Source organism: Eretmochelys imbricata, chromosome 3 (assembly GCF_965152235.1).
Source record: "Eretmochelys imbricata isolate rEreImb1 chromosome 3, rEreImb1.hap1, whole genome shotgun sequence".
Lineage (NCBI taxonomy): Eukaryota > Metazoa > Chordata > Testudines > Cheloniidae > Eretmochelys > Eretmochelys imbricata.
In genome coordinates this window covers 127,342,552-127,356,034 of record NC_135574.1, presented here as the reverse complement: position 1 = coordinate 127,356,034, position 13,483 = coordinate 127,342,552, and the positions used below count along the sequence as shown (strand labels likewise).

The following is a 13,483-nucleotide window of genomic DNA, read 5'->3' as shown; positions in this document are numbered from 1 at the left end:
CTACAGGCCTGGTGACTGAACACAGAGTCTTAAAAATAAAATGGACATGCTTGGAAACAAAATTAGAGTCTTCAGTTTGTAGTTAACTGGGTTTCCTCAGGAAACAGAGGATGGAAGTCTGAAAGGTTTTGTTTGTTTGGTTGGTTTGGTTTTTTGAAGTATGGATATATAAAAGTTGCTAATTCCACATATTCCTGCTACCTCAGCTTCCCTCTTAGTCACTAGCCATTTACCCTTAAGAATTTCAGCATCATTGGCTAATGCCAGAACAATTCTAATACTTGTACAGATAATGGGATTAAATATAAGAGTTTGAAGACAAGTAGACTTGCATAACTTTGAGTATCAAGGATCTTGATTTGGGGTATAATTCAGTTATATGCCCTCTCTGCTAAAGCCAAAAAGAGCTTCACTGAGGTTTTTGCGACTAGTCACGGTGGTATTAAATCCAGATAGGCTAGATCTAGAACAAATTGTTGGTGTCTCAACTGAAGAACTAGAAGCAACTGACAGAATTAACACAGACTGAGTTTTATCTAGTTTACTTTGCTTATTTTTTGGTTATACCAGAGTGGCTATAAATGAACTATGATACCATTTTTATCCCCAAATTACTAATCTGCTAAAAATGTTGCTAAATCCTTATTTCTGTGCTTGAAGTTTTTCGCCCACATTTACTCACAAATCTGCACAGACATACCCCTGGAACCCCGACCTGGGGTATTTTATCTGCTACCCAAGATCCATAAACCTGGAAATCCTGGACGCCCCATCATCTCAGGCATTGGCACCCTGACAGCAGGATTGTCTGGCTACGTAGACTCCCTCCTCAGGCCCTACGCTACCAGCACTCCCAGCTATCTCCGAGACACCACTGACTTCCTGAGGAAACTACAATCCATCGGTGATCTTCCTGAAAACACCATCCTGGCCATTATGGATGTAGAAGCCCTCCACACCAACATTCCATACAAAGATGGACTACAAGCCGTCAGGAACAGTATACCGGATAATGTCACGGCAAATCTGGTGGCTGAACTTTGTGACTTTGTCCTCACCCATAACTATTTCACATTTGGGAACAATGTATGCCTTCAAATCAGCGGCACTGCTATGGGTACCCGCATTGCCCCACAGTATGCCAACATTTTTATGGCTGACTTAGAACAACGCTTCCTCAGCTCTCATCTCCTAATGCCCCTACTCTACTTGTGCTATATTGATGACATCTTCATCATCTGGACTCATGGAAAAGAAGCCCTTGAGGAATTCCACCATGATTTCAACAATTTCCATCCCACCATCAACCTCAGCCTGGACCAGTCCACACAAGAGATCCACTTCCTGGACACTATGGTGCTAATAAGCGATGGTCACATAAACACCACGCTATATCGGAAACCTACTGACTGCTATTCCTACCTACATGCCTCCAGCTTTCATCCAGATCACACCACACCAGATCACACCATTGTCTACAGCCAAGCTCTACGATACAACCGCATTTGCTCCAATCCCTCAGAAAGAGACAAACACCTACAAGATCTCTACCAAGCATTCTTAAAACTACAGTACCCACCTGCTGAAGTGAAGAAACAGATTGACAGAGCCAGAAGAGTACCCAGAAGTCACCTACTACAGGACAGGCCCAACAAAGAAAATAACAGAACGCCACTAGCCATCACCTTCAGCCCCTAACTAAACCTCTCCAACACATCATCAAGGATCTACAACCTATCCTGAAGGACAACCCAGCCCTCTCACAGATCTTGGGAGACAGGCCAGTCCTTGCTTATAGACAGCCCCCCAACCTGAAGCAAATACTCACCAGCAACCACACACCACACAACAGAACCACTAACCCAGGAACCTATCCTTGCAACAAAGCCCGTTGCTAACTGTGCCCACATATCTATTCAGGGGACACCATCATAGGGCCTAATCATATCAGCCACACTATCGGAGGCTCGTTCACCTGCACATCTACCAATGTGATATGTGCCAGCAATGCCCCGCTGCCATGTACATTGGTCAAACTGGACAGTCTCTGCATAAAAGAATAAATGGACACAAATCAGATGTCAAGAATTATAACATTCAAAAACCAGTTGGAGAACACTTCAATCTCTTTGGTCACTCGATTACAGACCTAAAAGTTGCAATTCTTCAACAAAAAAACTTCAAAAACAGACTCCAACGAGAGACTACTGAATTGGAATTAATTTGCAAACTGGATACAATTAACTTAGGCTTGAATAGAGACTGGGAGTGGATGGGTCATTACACAAGGTAAAACTATTTCCCCATGTTTATTTCACTCCCCCACCCCCCCCCCAGTTCCTCAGACGTTCTTGTCAACTGCTGGAAATGGCCCACCTTGATTATCACTACAAAAGGTTTTTTCCCCCCCGCTGTCCCGCTGGTAATAGCTCACCTTAAGTGATCACTCTCCTTACAGTGTGTATGGTAACACCCATTGTTTCATGTTCTCTTTGTATATAAATCTCCCCACTGTATTTTCCACTGAATACATCCGATGAAGTGAGCTGTAGCTCATGAAAGCTTATGCTCAAATAAATTTGTTAGTCTCTAAGGTGCCACAAGTACTCCTTTTCTTTTTGCGAATACAGACTAACACGGCTGCTACTCTGAAACCATTTACTCACATAGTTATATTGTTCTTAAAAAGACTTTACTATTAAACTAAAATACCAATTATTAAGCTTAATAGCACTCAGCATCCAAAAAACCTCAAATGCTCACTCTGAGCTAGGACCGGAGGGGAACACAATCAAGGAAATCAAAGTAAGAGGAATTTCCTTTTTCTTTAAAAAATGAGCATAATTTACTCTTAAATCTTGTGAGAGAAGGTGATGTTATTTTAATCCCCTGCTGAGCTTGTATTGAGCACTCTAAACTTTGAAGTCTGGTTTTTTTTTTCTGTTTTGTAAAGGAACAATCTTTTCTTCCTGTATGCTTAAACTGAAAAATAATACAATGTAATTTAAAAAATATGTTTAAACCCCACCACAAACTCCATTTTTTGTAAGTGGATATTTTGGAGCTCAGACTAGAAGCAGCCAGAAGGAGCAGATAACTTCAAGGATCAAAATAATTCTGTCTGTTTCACATTTATAATAGGAAGGCTGTTCAGAAACATGACTGATACAGGCAGCCTTTCCTTTTCTGATAGTCTGCTTCTGTTTAAATGGTGCATGCTGAAAGAAAGACAGACCTTTAAGTTTTCAATAACAGAACATTTCCTAAATGAATATGAAGCTCCTGGGTTTCAGGAGAGAGACTTTAGACAGGAGCATACTAAAAGGTGGATGCTCCTCTCAATATACATATGTAACCTGCATTGGGGTTAATTGGAAGTACTGCACATAGGTAGATAAGTAGGTAGGGACCTAAGGCACAATCCTGAGCTAAGACAAGCTCATGCTCTCTGCGGCTGGAAGGGTGGGGAGGGACAACAGTAACTCTAAGCTATCTCTAGGTCTTCCCCCGATCATGTGGTGTTCCTAGGTGAAAGTTATGGTTACTTTACCTCATAGTGGCTAGAACAATCCCTTACGGGCCATTTGGATCAGCAGAAATAATCACATTCAAGCTCTGTCCCCTCAGGCACTCTCTCTTGTCACCATCTGGACCTTCCATTCCCCCTGCACTGAGAGTGTGGGGGGGGCCCAAGAACTCCCACACACTTGGGGAATCCTCAGCAGCCTCTTCAGAGCAGCCTTAAGGGCACTTTGAGCTGCTAGGGCAGTTTAAGGGGCAGGGTACTTGGAGCCTTGGTCTGTGGAATGCCATGCTCAAGGGATAAGCATGCATTTCCTAAGGGTTGTCACTATTCAAAAAAAAAAAAGGTTCCATGCACAGGTGCTGACCTTTACTTTTCCTCAGGGTGCTCCACCACCACTCCGCCCCAAGGCCCCGACCCTTCCCCCAAGACCCCACCTTCGCTCTGCCTCTTCTCACCCCCGCTCTGCACCTCTCCCGAGACTCAACCCTCCCTCCACCCCTTTCCCCCAAAGCCCTGCCTTTGCTCCACTTCTTCCTGCCCCATCTCCACCTGCTCCCCGAGGCCCCCGCTTGCCCGCCACTCGCTGATCTCCACTCTCCCCCAAACCCCTCCCCAAGCCACTAAACAGCTGTTTGGCAGCGCCACCTATCAGCTGTTTTGGTGGCACTGTCCAACAGCTGTGGCTGGTGGGTGCTGAGCACCCACTATTTTTTTTCCATGAGTGCTCCACCCCCAGAGCACACATGGAGTCGGTGCCTATGATTCCATGGTCATGTGGCTAGCCACATGACTCATATGACATCGTGGAGACAATGTCACAAAAAAAATCTGAATCAGATGTACAAAGAACATCCACAATTGAGTTGGATTAGGCAAGGAAGAAGAGAAAGAAAAAGAGAGGAAAGGAACTAATTAATGGATTTCTGTTTCAGTCCCACTGTTTACCGTTACAACCACTTCAAGGCCCCTTTTCCAGAGTACTGTTAATTACCCTTAGTGGTTTTACTGCCCAGAAGTAATTAAAAATGTATATCAGTATTTATTTCTGGTAGTGTAATTTCCAAAACTGTTTTTAACTCCAGGGTCTCTATTTGATGCTGTCTCAACATCTACGACTGAGGATCATTAATTCTTAAGATGCTATTGAAGAAAGGTAGGTCACACTGCCTATTATTTTAAAAAATGTTTCAAAATTTAGCATTGCATAAATTTGTATCATGCAGAAAAAATAAAAACAAATATACAATTAACTTAAAAAAGAAATTACACTTGTTTGAATTTGTTTTACCTCTGTTATAAGTAACACCTATATTTACTATAACTGAAAGAGGCCAGAGAAAAATGTTACCCCTTTTTTTTTTCAAATTTGTCCACGGTGTCTGATAAAATTTTCTAAATAGTCACTTCCATTATTTCCTGTCTGAGTGGGAGAATACCCTAATACTGAGTGACTGTCAGATTACAACATTGAAAATGTGATTGTAAACCCATAAAAACTGGCAAGAGAACTTGGGAAATAATTCAAAGTCATTTTTGAAAAACGGAATGGATTTCAAGTTGGTAGTGTCACTTTGCATTGTTTCCACCTACTTACCCATCCAGCAGAGATGTAAGCAAAGGGGCCACATCTGCAAACACTGCGTCTTGAGACTCAGCAGCACTGTAAACTCTGAGGGGGAGGGAAAAGGAATGATTCATTGAACAAAAATGATCACTGTATTTCCAGTGTAATAACACAGACCAGAAAAATACACATCAGTTGCTGTGTGCCACTAATGCACAACTCAGGGTTTGCTGATGTGTTTCTATGACAACAATTACAGATTGTGTTTCAGAATACTTATTTACCTTTGAGACCGAAAGATCAGTAGAGGGAAACTACGCACTGCTGTTCGGAAACTGCCTTTCCGAGCCAGGAAATGAAGAGGCAAGGAAAAAGAACTGAGCTACTATTTGTTCAGGTAGCTGAGGCGGAGAATTTGGAGAGCACCTACAGATTATGTACAGAAGTCTCAGCTGCCTTTGATATACACTAGAAGAGAGATGCACACACTAAATGTCTTGGAGCAGGAGAGATGAAAGATCTAAAAAAGTAGTTTGCTTGTTCAGCGTGGTCCAGTGGTTAGAATAGGGGACTGGAAATCAGAATTCCTAGGTTCTACTTCTGTCTTTTGGAGGGGCTATGGTCTTTATTACGATGTGATTGGGGGGGGGAATTCCTTGGGGATATGAATTCCTTGCACCCACATAGCTGCTTCAGGGAGACAGGAAGACTGGGAACAGAGTACCTAAAAGGAATTAATCCCGCCCAATCACCAGGCCCCTGAAGGGCCCCAGCATTCTCCTTGGACCACTCCTGTCTCCCAGCTGTATTGACCCACACTTTGTTTTCTCCCAATTGTCACTTGGCTGCTGGCAACCCTGATTCCTATGTTATGACATTAAGGAAGCCTAGTACTCCCTTCTGTGATCCCCTAGGGCACCAGCTGTTCTCCCGGGGAATGGGGTTACTCAGCATGTGCTCCCCCTCATAGTGTCATAGAGTTTACGGCCAGAAGTGGGCCACTTTAGGTCAGCTAATCTGACTTCATGTATAGCATAGGCCACCAACAACGCCAAGCACCCACACACTAAAGCCAACAACCAAAATGACACCAAAGTATTACAGCCCACAGGGGAATACTAGACTATTATGTGCCACAGGAAGAGAATAAAAGGGACCGAGATGCACCAGTGCTTGAGGGCCCCACAATGGCAGGAAATGGTTAAGTAAGATATACCCAGATAATCCTGGCTAGTGACCCGCACCCATATGTTGCAGAGGAAGGCCAAAACCCCCAAAGTCACTGCCAAGCTGATCTAGGGAAAAATTCCTTCCTAACTCCACATATGGCAATCAGATAGACTCTGAGCATATGAGCAAGTACCAGCCAGCTATGCACTTGAAGAGAGAAAACGCTCCATGTTCCATCTCCAGCCATGGCCATCTCTGATGCTTCAGAGGAAGGAGATCAAAGAGCCTCCCAGAATACCCTTCCTGACCCCTGCGGCTGGCTGGCTGAAACCCTGAAGCATGAGTTTAAGGAGGCATGGCACATATGTGAAGGGTTTCACAGCTGCAGAGTCAGCACCACCAACATTTCACCTTTTCATTATTAAGTATCTATTGATATAGCTCCTTGCACCACAGCATCTTATCATCTCGCAAACATCATTGAATTTATCCTCATAACACCCGTGTGAGGCAGGGAAGTGCTAACAACTCCATTTTCCAGTTGGGGAACTGAGGCACAGAGAGATAATGTGATTTGCTCAAGCAGAGGTGATGTGTAGCGGGGGCATGTGGGATCAAGTGCCCTTCCCCAGACTGGCCTGCCAGAATCAGGGAGGGAGAGGGGCTCTGTCCTTCTCTCCCTGCACCTCACATACCCCCAGCACATTTGGCTACTCTCCCTGGCAGCCGGGAGGGGAGCGGGATGGAGCTGCTTGCTTTTGCTTGAGAGAGCCTGGCTGGGAGGCAGCGGCGGCCTGCTTACTGCCCAGGGTTGGCTGCAGGTGAGAGGGACCGAGCAAGCCAGAAACATGCTGGAGGGGAGAGGGGGCTTTGGCTTGCTCGGCCACTGTCCCTGGCAGCTGGGGCAGCAGCAGACTGCCCCCAGCCTAGGCCCTGCTGTCAGAGACAGGTGCCAAATGACCGGAGCCCCCCTTCCCCCTCAGCATACTTGGCCCCTGTCCCCGGCAGCCGAGCCTGGGCTGGTAACATGGGGTGGGGAGACCGTGGTGGTCCCGGGCTGGGTGCAGGGTGGGGGGTTTACTGGGGAGAGAAGACATGTGAGGTGGTCATATGTCCTCTCCTTTAGATTGTGCCTCCCCCTTCTCCTCCAGTATGGAGAGGCACAAGTCGCCTATGTGCCCAAGGTGACACAGGAAGACTGTGGAAGAGCAGGGAATGAAGCCAATATTCCTAAGTTTCAGTTCAGTGCCTCAACCACAAGACCACCCTTCTGATAAGCATTTTTCACTGCACAGAAACAAATGTTTTTCTTTTATGTTTAGAGTTGTGTGTTGCTTTTAAAAATAAGTTTTTGTGGAATGTAATAATTAAATTGAATTAGTTCTTCCACTCCTTAGCAAGTAGCAATGATAACATAACTCTTGGACAGAAATGATGATAATACCTTAACCAACTGTACACACTTTTCAAACTCAAGTAAAGACCCCAGCTAGTTTATACAGGTTACTTCTTAATATACCCCCTACCACCTACAGCTTCAAAAACAAAGTACTAAATGCTCAGAATCCACACCTGAAAATAACAAATCAGAACCTCCTCCATTTCTTTCTTTTCTCTTAGCATCATGACTAAGTAACTCCCTAGAGATTACAACTTGAAACAAGTACAGTCTTGTTTATACAAGATGTACAAAGACAATATGAAAATCATTATCCACACTTAAGAATTTGACATATAAATGTAGGTAGATGTCTCTTTGAACAAACTTTATTTTCTGATGCCTCCCTACTTTTCCTTCCCTTCCTGCTCAACCTTATTCTGCAATGAATGATGTATCTTTTCAAGATGTTTTGACCCATTTGCTGATTAGAAGCAGGAATTTGGGTAGCAGCAAACAACATAAAATAGTCAATTTGCATGTGATCAAATATTCTGCTGTTTGTATATGCTACATTAAAAATGTAAATTAATGAATGTCACATTCTGCTCTTTACCATTTACCTATAAGGTTCTTCAGGTGTCTATTTGACCAAGATCCCGCCACTCTGATTCATTAAATGTACAAACACAGACTAAAGTGTTTGTGTACACTGCAGATACACCTGTGTCTGGGGACCCAGTGACACAGGAACATAAAAACCGCCATGCTCAGTGAGACCCAAGTTCCATCTAGCCAAGTATCCAGCACCAGATATTTCCAAGAAAGGTGCAAGAAATACTGCAGTAGGCAGATGTGGGATAATATGTCTTCCATGAAGGTCTCATCATAACCCTTAACAGTCAGAGATTGGTTTAGCCCCTGAAATACAAGGGTTTATAAATATCCTTTCCAAATTGTTCGTTAGCATTAACTATTATAACTCTTGCTGTTCTTGCTACCCATAAAAACATCCAGTCTTCCTTTGAATCTCAATGAATTCTTGACCCAGATGGCATCCTGTGGCAATGAGTTCTACAGTCTAATTACATGTATGAAAAAGTATTTCCTGTTTAATAAGCAAATAGGCACTTGTCAAGCTTGATGGACAAATTCTGATTGTCTTGCTATTCCATTGACATGCTTTCAAAAAACAGAGACACCTACAAATATGCAGATATGGTAAAGCACTTATATTGAGAAAACAGTTACTGAATAACAAAACTACCTCCTGGTTATGTATGCATGCACATGCATACATTGCTGCATACTTTTCACGTCAGATCTTCAAGGTCAAGCTGGTTGAACAAAAACATCCCCGAACTGTTTTTTCTCTGCTTCATTTATCACCATTTGAAATATTCATTAGCACTAAATCCCCGATCTTAAGGCAACGAGGCTCCATCTCAATTTGTCTTGAACTGATTTGATATTTCTCCCTAAAACATGTCAAAGCATCTCTCAGGAGATCCTCTGAGGACTGTTACGAAGGATTAACTGGGAAGGTGTTTATATGGGATGTGAATACTCAAATTGCCCTACATTGGTGCTGATGATATATAAAGCAGATAGAACAGAACTTAACTGACTCTTTGGTCAAGGCTAGAAACAGACTTGTTTTAATTAGTTATCTGGGACAATGGAATGTACAGCAAACCCAGGAAATCTGTTTGTACAAAATTACTTATTCTACTCGAAAGATGACAGATTCTTCCCAAAATGGATATTAATGCTAATTTCACCCTGAAAATTATTAGCTTCTTTTTTATTTTGCTAACGGATTCACTGATAAAAATATTAAAAGCACAAAATGCTGAAAGATGGAATTTTCTTCCTGAACTGAAATAAAATATTTTGACATTTATTAGTTCCATAAAAAGTTGCTAAAAAAATAAGCATTTTGAGTTCATAAGAACCATATGTTCTACTGTTTATAAAAATGAGCTGTGCTGGGACACTGAAAAAACATTCCCCCAAAACAGCATTCTTTGGGGGATTTACATTTTTTTAAAATCCTTTTCCTGATTATCTGGGTGGTCACCACATGTCCAGAATCACAGCACCTCCAGAGTGTTTTGTAAAAGTACTACATACACGTTAATATATTGTGGCATATCTTTAACACCAAGACCTGATACTTATATTAAATGCCCAAAAACTTCATTAATAGAGTTCAGGTTGCCCAGTGATGCCTTGTGAGCTTCTACAATGTGGAGAGTGGCTAACTCAAACCTCTGAAACCCAGGAAATGAAGAGTTACAGTACATGCCACCCCTGCAACGCAACCTTAATTCTGCCCCCTGAAGTTGGCAATAGCCAGGGAGAATGGTTCAGTAAGGTGTGGTGGTGCCATAAGAAGAAGACATGAGGATGTTCTAAGAGAATGTGCCATTATCTGTGTTGTGCACCACAGATTTGAATTCCAGCAGTGATCAGTAGGTTTCCAACTGCTATTCACTGTGTTAGGTGCAGCTGTATTGAATGATGGAGGGAATAGTTGAAGCAGCCTAGCAGAACTATGCCTGTGATATGAGGAGAGTTGCATGTACACTTTGAAGGATCAAGCATACCATATTTCAGGACCAGTTCTGTAGGCTGTGTCAGTAGAGATGGCATAAGGATAGTCAAAAAAAAAGCATGCATGACAGTGGTCTCCAGGATTTAATAAGGGGTAAATGAAGGCAATGGGTCAGAAGGAATCCTTAGGGCAAGGGTGAAGGGCTGGTAACATTTCGCCAGTCAGAGGTGGTTTGTGTGGAGTAAGTTCAGTGTTCGAGTGCAGGCAAATCCTGTTTGCTACACCTGACCTAAACCCACGTTTCACCTTAGCAAAGAGATGGTGTTAGACTTTGTCCTATAGTGCTCTGCTCCCAGAGCGTTCAGCAGCATCTGTAAGGGCAGAGTGCTAATTTGTGTATTATTGGGGTGTTGGGGCATCACTCCAAGAGGGCAGAGATAAGGTTGTGTTGTGTGTGCAGTGAATACCTTAATTTTGTATTTCCTGGGTTTCACAGATTTAAGTTTGCATTACCTTAACTCCTCATTTCAGGGTTTCCAGAGGTTCAAGTTTAGCCATTCTCCACATTCTGGAGGGGCATGAGGCACCACTGCATAACCTTAACTCTGCATTAAGCATGTCATCTTGACCTACGCAACGACTGAGACATCATACTGCCTGGAAACACTCTTGCTTCAACAGAGGCCTAGTTTTGCGGCAGATGTACATTTTACTCTTTTAGGAACATCAGTTTGGCACACGCAGACCTGGAGTTCTAAACTATCTTTAAAATCTTTTTCACTATTGCTTCCCTAAAGGGGCAATGAGATAAATCCTACGCAACTGGGATCAATGCAGGGTGCATCAGAGCCATAGATTGAGCCCCATGTGTGCACAAAATAATGTTACAAGAATAAGGTGATTGTATAAAATGCTGTTTTTTTAGGAGTGCGGGCACTATATCTCAGGAACACCTTACTCAAAAGACCTCAAATTTGGACTACCACCACCACCACCTAGCACTTCCATGAGAAATGGCAAGTTCCAAGACAATCCAAGTCAGCATGTGGATTTTTTGAGAGCTTGAAACAGTCCACCTTTAAAAAGAAAGTGATGCTTAATCTTAACTATAGCAGAGCTGGGGCTTCACTACAATTCCAAATTGTGGGTAGCAAGGATAGACTAATGGACCGAACACTAGACTAGGATTCAAAACATACAGAATTCTTTTTTTCATAGATACTAAGGTCAGAAGGGACCATTATGATCATCTAGTCTGACCTCCTGCACAACGCAGGCCACAGAATCTCACCCACCCACTCCTGCGAAAAACCTCACCTATGCCTGAGCTATTGAAGTCCTCAAATCGTGGTTCAAAGACTTCAAGGAGCAGAGAATCCTCCAGCAAGTGACCCGTGCCGCATGCTATAGAGGAAGGAGAAAAACCTCCAGGGCCTCTTCCAATCTGCCCTGGAGGAAAATTCTTTCCCGACCCCAAATATGGCGATCAGCTAAACCCTGAGCATATGGGCAAGATTCACCAGCCAGATACTACAGAAAATTCTTTCCTGGGTAAGTCACAGATGCTTGGCTCAGTCACAGATGTCCTCTGTGACCTTGGGCAAGTTACTTAATCTATCCTGTGGCTCAGTTCCTCATCTGTAAAATGGGGATTATAGTACTTTCCTATTTCAGAGTGATGTTGTGAAGATTAACAATTGCAATGCGCTCAGATACCACTATGATGAGGGTCATATCAGTACCTAAGATAGATATTAAATTTGGAATATTAGCTCTCTTCTTCATTTGGAATTGTAGGATGAAAACACTATCTAATCTAATTTCTGCAGTGCTTTGTGTCATGGGAAGCACCTCATCACCAAATAAATGAGAAAAATGAGCATGTTATGCTATCAACTCCTGCTAAGAAATCAATTTTTATATTTACAGAATCTCACAACAATCCAGAAAGCGTTTCAAGATCACCCACCTGTCAAACTGAAATGTCTTGTTGATCAAAGTATGACCAGGACGATTGCATTTTACAAGGACAGTTTCCTAACAGAAAAACAAAGTGGTTACAATTAGAACATATAGCATAAGTGAACATACAACAAGAAGCCCCTCTTCTGGCCAAGTTCATCATCAGAAGCAAGCTCCCCACAGACCTGGATCCACCAACAGAAAATGGCACCAGACCCTGCCAAAACAATGATGCAAAACCTGCAAACATATCTCCACTGCTACAATGATCAATACCCCTGACAATATACATTTCAAGACCCATGGGTCCTACGCATGCTTATCACAATGTGTGATAAGACAGGAGACATTCCAGAAGACTGGAAAAGGTCAAATATAGTGCCCATCTATAAAAAGGGAAATAAGGACAACCTGGGGAATTATAGACCAGACAGCTTAACTTCTGTACCTGGAAAGATAATGGAGCAAATAATTAAGCAATCAATTTGCAAACAGCTAGAAGATAATAAGGTGATAAGTAACAGTCAGCATGGATTTGTCAAGAACAAGTCATGTCAAACCAACCTGATAACTTTCTATGACAGGGTAACAAGCCTTGTGGATGGGGGGAAGCGGTAGATGCGGGTACATCTTGACTTTAGTAAGGCTTTTGATACTGTCTCGCATGACCTTCTCATAAACAAACTAGGGAAATACAACCTAGATGGAGCTACTATAAGGTGGGTGCATAACTCCTGGAAAATCGTTCCCAGAGAATAGTTGTCAGTGATTCATAGTCAAAGCTGGAAGGGTGTAACGAGTGGGGTCCCGCAGGGATCGGTTCTGGATCCGGTTCTGTTCAATATCTTCATCAATGATTTAGATAATGGCATAGAGAGTACACTTATAAAGTTTGCAGATGATACCAAGCTGGGAGGGGTTGAAAGTGCTTTGGAGGATAGGATTAAAATTCAAAATGATCTGGACAAACTGGAGAAATGGTCTGAAGTAAATAGGATGAAATTCAGTAAGAACAAATGCAAAGTACTCCACTTAGGAAGAACAATAAGTTGCACACATATAAAATGGGAAATGACTGCCTAGGAAGGAGTACTGCGGAAAGGGATCTGGGGGTCATAGTGGATCACAAGCTAAATATGAGTCAACAGTGTCACGCTGTTGCAAAAAAAGCAAACATCATTCTGGGATGTATTAGCAGGAGTACTGTAAGCAAGAAACGAGAAGTAATTCTTTCGCTCTACTCCGCGCTGATTAGGCCTCAACTGGAGTATTGTGTCCAGTTCTGGGTGCCACATTTCAGGAAAGATGTAGACAAATTGGAGAAAG

General features: G+C 42.8%; 1 protein-coding gene across 1 annotated transcript in view; it reads right to left on the bottom strand.

Annotated features, from left to right (window-relative positions):
* The window catches only part of KIF25 (kinesin family member 25), a 72,292-nt gene that overhangs the window by 17,547 nt on the left and 41,262 nt on the right, over nucleotides 1-13,483 (bottom strand). Inside the window, 2 exon segments of the mRNA XM_077811821.1 lie at nucleotides 5,121-5,195; nucleotides 12,165-12,232. Of these exon segments, the coding sequence (XP_077667947.1) occupies nucleotides 5,121-5,195; nucleotides 12,165-12,232 (143 nt within the window).